Source organism: Pelobates fuscus, chromosome 4 (assembly GCF_036172605.1).
Source record: "Pelobates fuscus isolate aPelFus1 chromosome 4, aPelFus1.pri, whole genome shotgun sequence".
NCBI classification, from domain to species: Eukaryota; Metazoa; Chordata; class Amphibia; order Anura; family Pelobatidae; genus Pelobates; species Pelobates fuscus.
In genome coordinates, this window is record NC_086320.1 from 207,328,751 (window position 1) to 207,343,412 (window position 14,662).

General features: G+C 38.8%; 1 protein-coding gene across 1 annotated transcript in view; it reads right to left on the reverse strand.

The window, feature by feature from the left end:
• LOC134608770 (dynein axonemal heavy chain 5-like) overlaps positions 1–14,662 on the reverse strand; it is a 315,738-nt gene that overhangs the window by 197,605 nt on the left and 103,471 nt on the right. The window contains exons 37-42 of the mRNA XM_063451865.1: positions 13,024–13,290; positions 12,329–12,457; positions 12,027–12,242; positions 11,207–11,353; positions 10,057–10,229; positions 2,842–3,020 (exon numbers count right to left, since the gene is read on the reverse strand). Coding sequence (XP_063307935.1) covers positions 2,842–3,020; positions 10,057–10,229; positions 11,207–11,353; positions 12,027–12,242; positions 12,329–12,457; positions 13,024–13,290 — 1,111 coding nt within the window. The remainder of the gene's footprint in view (positions 1–2,841; positions 3,021–10,056; positions 10,230–11,206; positions 11,354–12,026; positions 12,243–12,328; positions 12,458–13,023; positions 13,291–14,662) is intronic.

A 14,662-nucleotide genomic window follows, 5' to 3' on the forward strand; every position in this document is an offset into this window, starting at 1 on the left:
GAGAATTTCTACAATTCAGTTATTGAGGCCTAAATTTTGCAAATATGATGTCAACACAATACCATGCAGAGTGAATAAACACCTTAGAGAAAGCAGTGACATACATATTTTCAAAAGAATAAAGAGATGCCAGCGTTAGATGATAATATAATTATATAACTCTGCTTTTCTTTTTCATTTCTTCCAGGAGCAATTCAACAAGACTGCATTTGAATAATTTGCTCAGTCTTTTAATAGGACAGTAGACACTGAATTATTTATCGTTATTAGAGTCATTTATACAGTGTGGGGCTGCCACAGTTCAGCATGCTTAAAATTCAGACTTGTATCAGCAGAAGATTGTTACAGACATACATTGAATTCTGCTCTATAAAGGGGGCTTACTGATAAATAGGGTGGTCATGCTGGTGTTTATTAATGGACCCTTATATAAAAATGTATCGAGTACATAAATGGTGATTTTAATTACACCTAGAACTTTTTTAAATGAATGAAATGTCAGAATTAACATTTTAATATAAAATCACAAGAATTCTACACAGATGTATCCAAATGACTTTTATGGAAACCCAAATTTATATTTACCTTTATTTAATTTACTAGATTTATTTAACCAGGCAAAGTTAGCTCTCTTTTTGTTAGTAGTCCCAGGGCAAGAATACCTTAAAGTAACAGGCCTTGGCTAAGAGCCCTTACACCCCTGGGCAACAGCTGGGTTTTCTTTAGACTACTGGGTCACAGTCAGGAGGCAATGGGTTATAAAATATGCTCTGTGTAGAGAAAGCTAATCAAAAATAATCAGGCTAGTGGCGATAAGTATTATATAAGGGTGTGCTTATATGAAGAAGCTGGATAAAGCACTGCTTTCCTTTTCTCCCTGTGAGACCTAGAAGGTTAATTTGCTCAATATTATGTCATTGGCATGTTATGTCTGTATTCTCACTTAGGTGAAAAATTGAAAAGGTCATGATTGAGATGGTTAAAATGATTCTATCTTCCCATACATGGCTTGGCACTTTGCTGTCACATAACATCACTGGTAATTGCCAGCACTGACTATGCTGTTGCACATCTAGCAGAACACTGGCAATTTTGGTCCTCTGTCTCACTGTTTTTTTTTTGTTTGTATGTCCTTTTGTTTTGTCTGGTGTCCCCACAAGAGTACTCATAAAGAAAAGCAGAACAACATCATTAAAATTGTGCTTGCCATGCTTGGGGATTTTCCAGCCATGCACGAGTATTTTAGCAGTGCCGTTCATATGTGCATTCCTCGTTGGATTTCGTTAACATGCACATCAGAATGATATGCCAAGATCACTCCCTACTGTAACAGGCATATACCCCCATGCCAGCACCACCCCTACACCAGCCAGCACCACCTTTCTCATCCTAGATTCTTACATGCTAAAGAGAGATAGCTGACAGACATAGGTGAGATAGACAGATGAACCCTTAATGATTTAGAATAAAGCTCTTTACATGAGAATAGCAATCAGATAGATCTCCAGCTATTTATGAATATTTACTAATGAAAGTCATCAACTGATCCAGTCAGCTCTTGAATCTTGTATAGTATAAGAATAAAGTATGAGAGTACCACCAGCTAGAGAGCGACGGAATAAATACCTAGATAGATAGCTGGACAGACAAATACATACATACTTTGTATTTTTCTATCTCAATATTTGTATGAATGCTGGCATTTATTTATCTACATGTGCCTATCAGTCTGCACTTGTAATCATAATAAATATACTCATATTATAAGTATTTCCATATGTACGAGGTTAAAGAAATCTGTGAGCACTGCAAAATGCTTGCACATTTTTAATTTTTTCAGTTTGATCCAATTTAATCCATTTTGTTAGGCCTTCTAAAACTAGTAATTTTCTTTAATTAGTGTAGTGTCACTCTTCTGGAACACATTGGCTTGTTCTACACTGCCACCTACTGGCAGTAACTTTAGAATGTTAATTACTATGATTTCTTATTCCCTAAAAATGATAGTAAAAATAATTAGTGCCTTATTAATTTTACATTGTTCTCACATGTGCGATACATCGGCACTGGAGCTAAAGAGGAGGAACTGTAGCTCTAGTGCTAAGAGATCCTTCATATGAAGCACCAGGAGCTGTAGTTGACCCATCAGAGGAAGATGGCAGCGCCCACGATGGACAGATTCAGGTAAGTAAATCTCACTCCCACCGAACCCCCAGTGGTGATGTCATCGTTTGAGTTTTTGAGAATTTGGCAAAGTCCTCAGACGGTGACATTGCCTCATTAAACTCATTAATCTGAAGTGGATAATACATTCATGCATATGTTTGGTTTTAGGATGTTCCTGTACTCTGTCCTTCTGTACATTCCTGTACAAGCAGGACATCAAGGAATAGGAATGTGAGAAGAGCAAAATACTACATTCTATGGATATTCTTGAAGCAGAACTTTGTGGAAACACAATTTAGGCAGAATAACCAAATTATTTTTTCCTAGTTTAGCTACTTTCTTTTAGTGAAGTACTTTGTCCTTTAAAGATCTTTGCAATTTCACACAAATTTAAGATTTAGCTGCTAATCCGAAGAGAGCAAGGTAATGTAAGAGAGATCAGTGGAACTACTTCTCACATCACTATGGGCCAGAGTAATGCATGGGATCAAGATTTAAAAAAACAACAACTCTGTAGAGTCCACTTCTAAACCAATAGTGAATGTAACATACATATAAAAAGTTCACAGCTAATGTAGTATGAACAATAAGTCTGTTTTATTTTTAATCTCCTATGTATTGATCACCATAAGTCACATTGTGCAACTTTGTGGGAACCTTTGCGTCTTGTCTTACCTTTGTAAATACGCCCAAGTCCCCTGTAATCCATCTGATCAGAGCAATTGAAGACCACCACATATTTTCCAAGGCACTTGCCCATGTCCTTAGTGGTCTCTGTTTTTCCAGTTCCAGCTGGGCCTGCAGGAGCACCTCCCATACTCATTCCCAGAGCTTGAGACAGAGTGATATAACACCTGACAGAGAGAGAGGTCAATGCACATAATTAAGACTTGAAGATGGTCATTTAAAGTCTTATACCATTCTATTTCTCTCAATGGGTAAAAGAGCCATTTCATAAATACGAAAGTGCATGCAGTTTTGTAGTCCATTTTCTCTTCCAGTTCATTATACAATACACAATATGTGATAGATTGGAGCAGTATTTAAAGTGCAAGAAACAACTTTAACAATGTCTGTGGACAATTAAAACATTGTCATTATTAAATATAAATCCAGTACAGCAACTATTAAAGATCTGGGCAAACCAATCTGTGTTCAAACAGTGATGCGTCACTCCTATCCTGGAAGTAGCCTTGCTGGACACAGACGTGTTTTGAAGCTGGCGAGTGGACAGTGAGAATCATTCTAAAAGTTTTGAATGTTGGTCCAAATAAAGGTACTTTTAAATATTTGGATATATGGTTCTTGTTTTATTTTATGTACTGCAAGTGAAATAAAGTTCCTAACTAAATAAAGCGGGTCAGGTGGTGGTGGTGGTAGTGGTGGTTAGTCCTGCAGCTTATACAGATTGGATCCCAAGCATCCACGGGGCTGATCCCCACGGAGCTGGATAGTCGTGAGTGGTACTTTATGATCCACTCTACACTTGTTAGTGTACATTCATTTATTTATATACAGAACTTACAATATTGCACATATAGGTTGATTTTTCTCTTTTATCTTTCAGTAAATTATTCAGAACTACATGTGAAATTAAGCAATTATCTGGCATAATTATACGCTTTAATCTACACACAATTGTATAACATGACAGGAGGCTTCGTATTTGCTTAAGTCTCTCTTTACTAGAACACCACAGCAGCACAGAAAAAATAACCAATCAGAAAAAAATGTGGTACTATAAAACTCCCCTCCCCATGCATCATTTCCTCTTTCTTTTCTGCTCCGCATCAGTACAGGTCAGAGTACCACTGCCTCCTGCTTCTAGTTGGGGGGCTTTGGGATTTAATTGTTTATATTCAGCATTTTATGTTTATCTGTCTGGGAACTTAATATATTGTTCTGTAGCTTTATGCTTCTTTGTTTGTTTATATGTTATTGCATTTGGATTCAAGGGGGTCTTGGTGGGCTTTTTCTGCCCTTACTATATCCTTGTTTTCTTCCCCCTCTTCCTATCTCCTATAGTGTTAAGGCAAATATGTTGATGTTTTAGTGTTATCACAGCTTTGTGATACATATATAGAATCCATCATTAACTGATATCTAATTCAGTATGGAGGTGCGTACCACATACCGAGTGTACCGCTGATGCTTCAGCTCTGGTACAGGGGTATAGTACCTCACCGGTTTGCAAGGGAGACGATGCTTCATAACGACTGGGCAAGGGGAGAAAATCCCTCCATTAGAGCCAACGACCGTGCTACCGTTTTCGTTATAGAGGGCTGCCTGATCGTGCAGGGTATACATGTTTAGACTGGATTCCTCTATTTCACCTCCTGTAATGGATATACTCACAGAGGTATTACTGGGGGAGGTTCCCGGTTATTTATCCCCCCCCCCCCCGGGAGACTTTATGGGACAGTATAGGGGCTGTATGAACGGTCTATCTTGGGTTCAGCTCCCAGAATTGGGCCATTTTGTTGGTGACCCTATACCATTCCTATTGGATGTACTCCTGGAAACGGTACGGCTAACGGAGGAGCCTCAGTTATTACAAGAGTGCAGGTTTTGGTATAATCTGCACTATATACAACAAGCAATCGCACTCTGTTTAGGTTATGCAGACCATTGCGAACAAACTGCACCGACAGTTTTTCCCATGTCAAGGTGACATGAGATCCTGAGGCCTTTAGAGGGCAAACGTGCATGGCTTTGCTTGGGTAACAAGACTGGGGAAGGCCCACAGCCCGGTCTGCAGGTACGTCGTACGCATGGATCGCAGGGAAAGACTGGAATCCTCTGTCAACTTGGGTTCCCTGGTCATTAACAATCTTGGGATAAGATGGCAGTGCTGCTTCTACTCCTCTGAGAACATATTGGGAGAACATGATTCGGATATGGAGGGCTCTCCTTCTATACTCTGAATCCCTCACGGGAACCGTCTTGGTTTTGGGCTCTTGCTAACCCACCTATTCAACTACCATCTAGGAGACCTACTTGGAATCTATGGGGAACCCGGTGTGTCCCCGGCTCCTACACAGATGTCACAAGTCAAGACGCAACCTGCCGCTGGAGTACTGCTCAGGAGGTGTAGCAGGCTCGGTTATGGCTGCTGGCGTTCTCAAATTGGACAACTCCTGCTGCGGACGGTTGAAACTAGATCCTTGTTTTTTCAATATACCTGCTCTCTGGAGTCACCCATTGTGAGTGAAGGGACTTTACGTCTTGCCTGCGTGTTAGAGAACGCTATGAGTTCGCGGGACTCCAGGCTAAGAAGGGAGGTATTCCTATATAGGGATGCCTTGACTTCGGTTCTCAAATTCACATTCCTGGGTCCCTTGGCATACGGCCTACTCTTGGACATACGTGCCCGGACCGTCAGGGGTACAGGGACCTAAAGGTCTCACTATATTATACCCTATCTTGTATATGGCGTGCAGACCAGGAGCTCCTACACACATTTTGACAGGTCGGCCATGGAACAGGATCGTACGAACGAGTAATCGGATTATTTCACTCTTTCCCTACAACACGTGAGGCTTCTTCTTAATTATACAGTTCCCAATTACCATTGGATCCGACCACTTATCACTCTTCCACGATTATATATCTGGATGGAAATCTCAACCCCTGTTTACGTTTCCCTCCTTTTGGATATTTCTGGGATTCACAGTTACCCAGAGTAGTCGACCACCATTTCACTACACAAGTTCAGTTTGGGACCCTGATTGGACGTCCTTTGGGAGTTCCTTCTCTACCGCAGTCACGGGTTACACAATACATTTGGAGTACTGGAATCTCTTAGGATACAGCTAGTTTTTACCGCATTCTTGCCTGCATAATAAATTCATTTTCGGATGAGACCACTCACGGGTAGGTCCTGAGGGAACGAAAATACCCTACTCGGTTCTGTTACGGTATTGGTGGTAGACTTAGACGCATTACTTGAGGTTGGAGATTTGCCTGCAAGGTCACATCATTGGGTGACCCTGGCACGATCGGAGGAGCCATCTTCCATATCAAGAGTCGAGACCTGGTGGCAGTATCTTCTCGCGGCCCTAAGTTCGCAAATGACCTTTGGCATTTTACACTTACAGGAAAATGGCTAATAGGTCAGCTTGGCAGCTCATGGGCCGGTTGCTAGGAAACAGGTCGCAACCCCACGTACAAGGGATCTAACAGCAGATGGTGTTTTGGGGTACCTCGACAGCTGGCATCTTCATCGATCCGTCTACTGTCATTTCTCGCAGTTGGAAGGTCCATTTAGGATTTCTCTCGTATCTCCCGGAATATGTACCAACGAAACAAACAGCGTTGGATTTGTTGACTGAGCGTTAAAACAGCAAATACGAAGCCCCCTGTCATGTTATAAAATTGTAGATTATGCTAGCTTTAGTGTACCTATAATCTTAATTTTATTAATGACAGGAGGCGAGTATTTCCCGTCCGTTCTTATCCCTCCCTTGTTTAATTTTAAGAGTTTGGGTTCATTAGGTATGTATGCAACTCTGCTTGTTGTCTCTGCTACCTGTCACTTGTCTGTTTTTCACACGTAGGGTTGGGATATCTACATATTAAGGTATTTTGGTTACTACATTTGGTACCTACATGTTTGTTCAGAGTACATTTCATTGGCTAACCAACCTGTTTTTTCTCGTTTCATTTTAGAGTCCATGAATGCTATCTGGTTTGGCAGTTCTTCTCAGATGGTGGACATTGTATTCATTGTATCTAGGATTTTGTTTCTTCCCCATTATATTTGCTGCCTTTTGTTCTGTTTTGTCGCAGCTTGAAAGAGGAAATGATGCATGGGGAGGGGAGTTTTATAGTACCTAGCTTTTTTCTGATTGGTTGTTTTTTCTGTGCTGCTGTGGAGTTCTAGTAAAGAGAGACTTAAGCAAATACTCGCCTCCTGTCATTAATAAAATTAAGATTATAGGTACACTAAAGCTAGCATAATCTACAATTTACGGTACTGTTTGTATTGGTAATTGATAGTAGTAGTTGATATTTTGTAATTTTAATTTGTTAGATTGCCACTTTATTTTGTGCACAACAATGTACACAATATATATATATATATATTATATAAACATACACAAGGGGATTATATATTTATAGTTCTAATGTGACCATTTTTTATGTTTCTTCCAGTTTATTGTCAGAGTGGTCACAGTACCATTCGCAAGATTTATAACACCTGCACAGTTATTTACTAAAGCATGAATTGTCAGGAATTCAAAGAGACTTCAAAGTGAATTTGTCATTTTAGGTCAGAGCAGCTGATTTTGAAAAATTCTCCATTTCTGCTATGCTCAAAATAAATTGAGTTTAAATTTACTATGAATTCTTGACAATTCACAATATACCGAATGACCTTATTAGTTGGATCTGTGAGAAGCACAAAGAATTTGCAGTTTCGCACAATTTCCAAGTTGAGCGTATAATCCACAAAGTGCAAGGTACTGACAGAGAGATAAGTGGAAGTTAACTATTTTCAATTCGGCTATTTTGCCGTAAAATATGAAATGCACTTTAAATTCACTGTGAATAATTGACAAATAACACTTTACTAAATAACCCTTCACAGAACATGTAATTTGTTGGAGATATAATTATCACTGCTCTATTGAATTGAGAATATTAATAACATCTAGAACCCGGAATGTACTAGCTACTGGCAGAAGCTAAATAGTTATGCAATTTCTTCTTTCCTTTTATATTTTTGAACATTTTATTGATAAAGAACAATGTTCACAGAAATGAATAACAACAAATACAGCTTGCTCCCCTAATCTGTTCTGTGTTTCAGAACAGAACTGGCTTTGAAATGTAGGTGTAAACAGTCAAATTAGATAAAAATTATTTTTGTATTTCAATTCCCAAAATCTAGGTCCCCAGTATTATATAACCCTTCCTATGATGCTCTGCTTGTGCCAAGGCTTACAAAGCACTACGGGAGCTCTAGTTCTGCAATAGTTGTTGATCTACCTTTGGCAATCTCTGCCTCATATAATATTGTGTCTGCAATACTACTGGTAAGGTAGTAACTGCTATATGATGGGAATCCTTGTTTAGCAAAAGAAGCATCCAAACCTTCATATACATGTCAGCAGGAGACTATCAAAAATGCCCCTAACAGACAGGAAGCTAGAGCACAGGGGTGTCAGCAGTTAGGGCTGACCCATGTCAGAGCCTCAAATGGTCTCTTTGCCATTTATTATTATTAGCCCCAAGTCCCCTGTTTTGTATTTGCACCAAAAAAAAAAAAAAAGACGTTACCTGCGCCCTATCCGAAATCCCTATTAGCATTTAAATAACTGGAGATTTTTAGTATTAGTTGATAGTGACCAATAGAGAAATGTGGGCGTGTCTTCCCTACAGACTATCATTTAGATTTTGGTCAGTAGATGGTGTAATTACATCACCGAAAATTCTTGCAAGGGGGTCCATTTACCTTTTTGTATAATGGGTTAACTAAATTTTGTGATGCATTTGATATCACTTCAATTGTCAGTAGGTGGAAGATCACCTGCCATGTCAAGGCAAACCTCTTAGGTGAATCCTACATCAATAATACACTTTGCTTCTGTTAGCTACACTTACACTTTAATGGCCATTGGAATGATACTAAAAACCTCCAGTTATTTACATGTACATAGGGATTTAGGATAGTGCACAGGCAACGTCTCTTTTTGGGGGGCTTTTGATCTATGTATTGGGGCTGATATGTACACATGTAAACATAGACACAGAACACAAGTTAATTTTGTATGTTTGTTTTGAATTTGTGTTTTGGCTCGGAGGCTATTTGCACACACTGCATGTTCTTTACTTAAGTTCCGGCACTCTACATAAGCGCTGTGCTGAAACCTCAGTGATGGCTTAGCGGAGGTGAGTGTGGAAACCAAGCAGGAACAACTGCAGCATGAAAGAGGTCTGCAATGAAAAAGGTCTGCACTCAGCTGAGGGTGCGATGTACATGCTCCAAATACATATTACATTTCCTATCTCCCAATATAGCCTTATCCCCCTCATACACAAACACTACAGCCCATTTCCACTTAAATAAACACACCCACACTACAGCTTATATCTCCTCCTAAACACACAATACAGGCCCTATGGCCCCCTAACAAGCAGCATACAGCCACACGCAAACCCACAAGCTGTATCCACACAAACATGCAACCTCACAAGTTGCATACGCGCAAACATGCAACACAAGAAGCAGAAACCTCATAAGCACAAAATACAACAAAGAGCCTCCCTACAAACAAATAACAACACAATTAGCCTTGTTCACACACACATAACATCACAAGCAACTCACACATGCAATCCCACAAGAAGCCTCCAAAAAAACACAACAGAGAGGCAGTCTCCCCCTCCACACACACACACACACACACACACACATACAACACAGCCCTGCCTCTCTTTTGTCCGCTAGTGTCTTTCACTTGAGCGCTGCTGAAGAAACAAAGGGCCTCTTCGGAATGGCTCTATGCATAGGGAACCCTGACCCTGATGAGACACAGAGCTGCCATACCCAGTTTCGGGAAGTGTACATGTCTCTGGTGATGACACAATGCAGTCTCATTCTGGCCCCCCCCCACCTTTTGGATTGCTCCGTCCCTGGCCAAATTTTTGTCGCAGTCCAGACTGAATGACCATGCATGCTGGAGATGCTGGTGGGAGGGAGCATTCAATGCTTAGGGCGCACTTGCTGAGTGTAATGAGTCCAAGCACATATTGGAATGTGTAAACATCTGGCCATGTTGACTGAGTAAAGCAGATATACACCACCGAATACATTTTTTTAGTTATCATAACACAGTGATCCCCACACACTACACTGAAATTTAAACCTTTATGCAGTGTTGGTACCTGTCAGTGAGAGGGGTGATAACCAGTCGATCAGTGCATCCCAGGTATTCATTGCAATAACTGAACTCCACGTCTGTGATTTGAATGATGCACTTATCAATATCTTCAACAAAATAAAATCTGGACTGCTTTTGCCATTCAAAATCAGAAGCAGATCTGATGTTCATTCGAACCTAAAAGCCAATAAACAAATTATTTAAAAAATTGCCATTTGTGACCATCAAGCTGTTTATCTGGAAGGAACTCAAATTGAGTTTAGCAAAGCTATGGTTTATTAATCTGATGCAGAACAAGAAACACATTAGAATTTATTATAGGCAGCAAGATTCACTAAAAATTCCTCTCCAACAGGAGGATGCCAATGACAAGTGAGTCTCATTACTGCAGCTAGGGTACAAAATAAGCCTACTTCTTCAATCCTGGGAAGCACTTAACAGTGTAAATTACATGCCACATCTTATCTCAGTTAGACTATTCAAATTCATGTAATGCCTTTTGGACCAAAAGCAAAATATATGCTGTATTTCCTTAAAACATATGTATTAGGTTAAAGCCCGAGGTTGTTTTTTTCTAGTGCAGTAAAAGACGACCAACTTTCCAGACAAGAGTTGATAACACTAAAGTGTATTACATTTAAAGGAACACTTAAGGAATCCAAATATGCATTCCTAATGATATAGTGCTATACTCACCATTTAGATTTCTGGGCCCCTTTAAACGCAATAAATAAATACTCTTACTTACCATTTTTTCCAGTGCTGAAATCCAGTCACTACAGCCACCTGATTTAACTTCCATGATGTCACACTGACTCCTCTTCTCTTCTTGTCCAATTGAATGCTTCTCACAGAGAAGTTTTGTGGACGAGAAGTAAATGTGCACAAGCACAGTGCTTTTCCAACCAAATGAGAAGCATTGAATGAAGAACTGAATCTCACTTGGTTATAGCAGCTGAAGCATACTCTAGCACTTGTCAGGAAGACATAACATCTAGAAAAATACATCATTGCCAGATTTCCTTTAATGAATTGAGGCAAATGTAATATTGAAGAAAATTGGTAACTATCTTCTTGTTAACACTCCTGCGATGTTACAAGTCTCAACCATATGCTGTTAGCTATTGATATTTGACGTTGAAAATATATCTTACCAGATCATCGAAGATATCTTTCTGGTGAACATGAATGGTAATTAAGGTTTCGTACTTGGTCCTCTCCATCTTTGATAAATCTCGTGTTGTCATATCAATTAAATCATTAAGCAGATCAAGAAATTTCTGATTAGTTGTTTGCATGACCTATACATAGCAGGACACAGAGAGATGTAGGTTCACATTGTGAAAAAAAGAGCACTAATTACAGAAAAACGTCATAAAAAATGCATTTTCACATCACTTCATTAGCTGATTGTTGTAGCCAATTTTAATCAACTGGCTACATAAAAGTAAGAAATTAAAGATTTGCAAAAGCTAGTCAACTGAATCAGAAGCATTTATTTATAAAGTAAGAATTCTGCACTGTTCTAAGGGAATTACGATCTGAGCACGCTTTATAAATCATGCTGTTATTCAGTAAGATGCACCATGATGGAGATTGGATTTTCTCATGTCTATTTATCTTGGCAACAATAATTCAGGCGGACAGGTTCTGATGAGGTTATGTGACATTTGGGATTGGATCCCAATGAATTTTAGAAGTGTTTGCACGGGAGGATCTAGCACTCTAACCTGTGTCTAGAGCTCGATGGATTGTCATGGTCTTTGTGGACAGTAAAAAAGACAGCAAAGAACAGGTGTGGTTGCCTTGTTGGGCATAAATTAGGTAGGTGAGAGGGTGAACAATGGTTAGTATTTACACTTTTCCTATAATGACCTCAAACCTCAGCACATAGAACATGGGTAAAGCAAGGATTCGGAAACACAGATGTTAAGTTTGCTAATATGCAAAAGAGAAACTTAAACTGATCTCTACCTTTTTATCAATTTTAGAAATGTTTAACGCCTCCTCAGCATCTCTTGTCCAGATCATCTGAATTCCCAGCAGACCAATCTGTGCGGGATACATGGACTGGAAGTCATGCAGCTTGAATCCAGAGTCACTGATGGCAATGGATGCCTGTTTAATTATGTTGTGCAATGTCTTCTTTACTCCGTTAAGAAGAAGCCCTAACCATACTTCTACATTCCCCTGAAATATTAAAGACACAGTACATATAAATCCCATTGTTTTTGAATGGCTCGGTTAGTAATAGCAACTATATCTTATTATATTACCTGAGCATTGACAGTTTCCATTAGGTTTACACGTTCTCCTTCTTGAGATTCAAAATACAAAATCTGATCATAATTCTTCTCATGGAAGCCCACTCTGTTAACATTGTCAAATAAACTTAGAAGGTGTGCCTAGTTATAAGAAAACAATGGGCCACTGAATAAGTAAAATTGTACATGGAAAATACCAACACAAAACAATGGATTGCATATACAATTATCTATAGTCCATAAACTAAACAATGTATTGCCCTGGGGTATGGTTTCTAGTTACTCCTCTGTCTGGAGGGCCGGAGTTTGGGGAAGCCTGCTCTAAAGGCTGGTAATGATTCCTGGAGTTTAAATAAAGCTAAAGTGGGGCTTCAGGGGCTAAATTTAATTTTGCACAGCAAATTAAAGTAAAACATACACGGGTTTGGTAATGAAGAGGTTAATCTAGTTTGCTTTAATCTCTGCTGACTCTTCCTACAATGCAGCCACATTCTCAAAAAAAAATAATGATTGAATAAATCCATTCAAATATATTAGAACTTGTTTCTCAAATGTAATTGCACAGAAAAGTACAGAATTGTGCTCCAACACTACCTTACATTTAACGTCCCAGATCGAGACAAACGGTACCTGGAGCTATAAACTTGCTATATGATGATGATGACTATAACTTCTATATTATATAATGTACATGAGCATTATTTTACCTGAATGGTGTGAGAATCAGATGCTTGCCCAAGTATTTCCAGGAGAGCTGGGTCAGAGACAAAGAAAAACCTGGGAAAGACTAGTCGCTTTTTCTCTAGATATCCAGTAAGAGATTTCTGGCACATTTCTAGCTGTTCTAGCAAATGTGGCAATAACTGTGCCAAAGTCTCATCCCCAACACAGCACTGTACAATATTTGGGGTTTCGTGTGCCCTCTGCATGATCTTTTGCCAGGACTTATCAATGTTCTGGAATCGTTTAGCTTCCTGCAATAGAAATCATGGACAATAAATCAATAGTTATTCTACAACTTTATGTTTGGTTAGTATATTACAGATCCACATTATCTTATATTAACTTCTTTTAGTCCCTGATTCTTTTAAAGTTAGGTAAAAAGAACTAATGGTACCATGACCTGCATCACTTGAAGCATTAGGATCTAATGCTGCACCGACTTTTACCAGAATGGGTGGCTGATCCACTTGTTTTTGCAACCAAATCTGTGTGATGCTCCCCTACCTGCCCCATAGTCTAGAGTCCACTTGTGCCTCCCTTTGCCCTTTATCTGGGCCCTTCTTTTGCCTGAACAGAGTTTAATTTTTATTTGAACTGTATTTACCTATAAAGTCTCAATTCATTGAATTTTTCTTCCAGTATATTTACAAAATCTTCTATGTCCCTTTAAAAATAAATTAATATGTAATATGTCTCTTTATCAACACTAAGGGTACTTGCGATTAAACTGGCAGAAATATGATTAACCCTGCTACTTCCCCTTTATTTTTTAACTCATTGTATATCTTCTCTCTTTTTGATCACTCTACTTTCACTCTTTCACTATCTATATCTATCTATCTATCTATCTATATATATATATATATATATATATATATATAACAACATCCTTCACCCACACACCTCTTATTATTAGGAAGATCACTGATTAGTAAAGGTCAGATCACTTCCCACCAGAGTGCATTTGTTTCATTCAGCTATAGATATAAATCTACACAGTAAAACATTATCTACATAGATTGCTGAAAATATCATTGTTTGGAGGGGCGGTCTATGATTTATGATCACATCTTTCTCAGTGACAGAATGCATGCTTTCTCTAAGAAGTTTATTTCTCAAAGGTTGCAGGGGGGTGACTTAAATAAAAAAAAGAATTGGGTGTATTCCTTTGCCGAGACAGAACACAAAACAGCAAATTTTGTCACAAATGTTTAAATTCTGGAATCATTTATTTCCGTGTGACTGATCTTTAGCAAACAGAAGTTGGCAAATTCTATTCCATGTTCTGTGCGAATTCTATATAATATGTATACTATTCAATGATTTGCACAAGCACCCAGTCCTGACAATCGTGCCAGAGGCTTGGATAGATTGGTGAATTCATCTGGTAGATTTAATATGCAACAAGAAAATGTGCACTAAGAAATCGGCAAATATTTTGTGTACGAAATATCAGCTACTTTACAGGATACATAAAGTTCTTTCGAGCAGGGCCCTCATCAACCTATTGCTAGTACTGTAACATATTGCAATTGTCTCATCTAATGTTACATTTCCCCCTTTATAATATTGTAAATGTAAATTAAATAAAATACGAATTTAGATTTGAGTAACCACATGCCT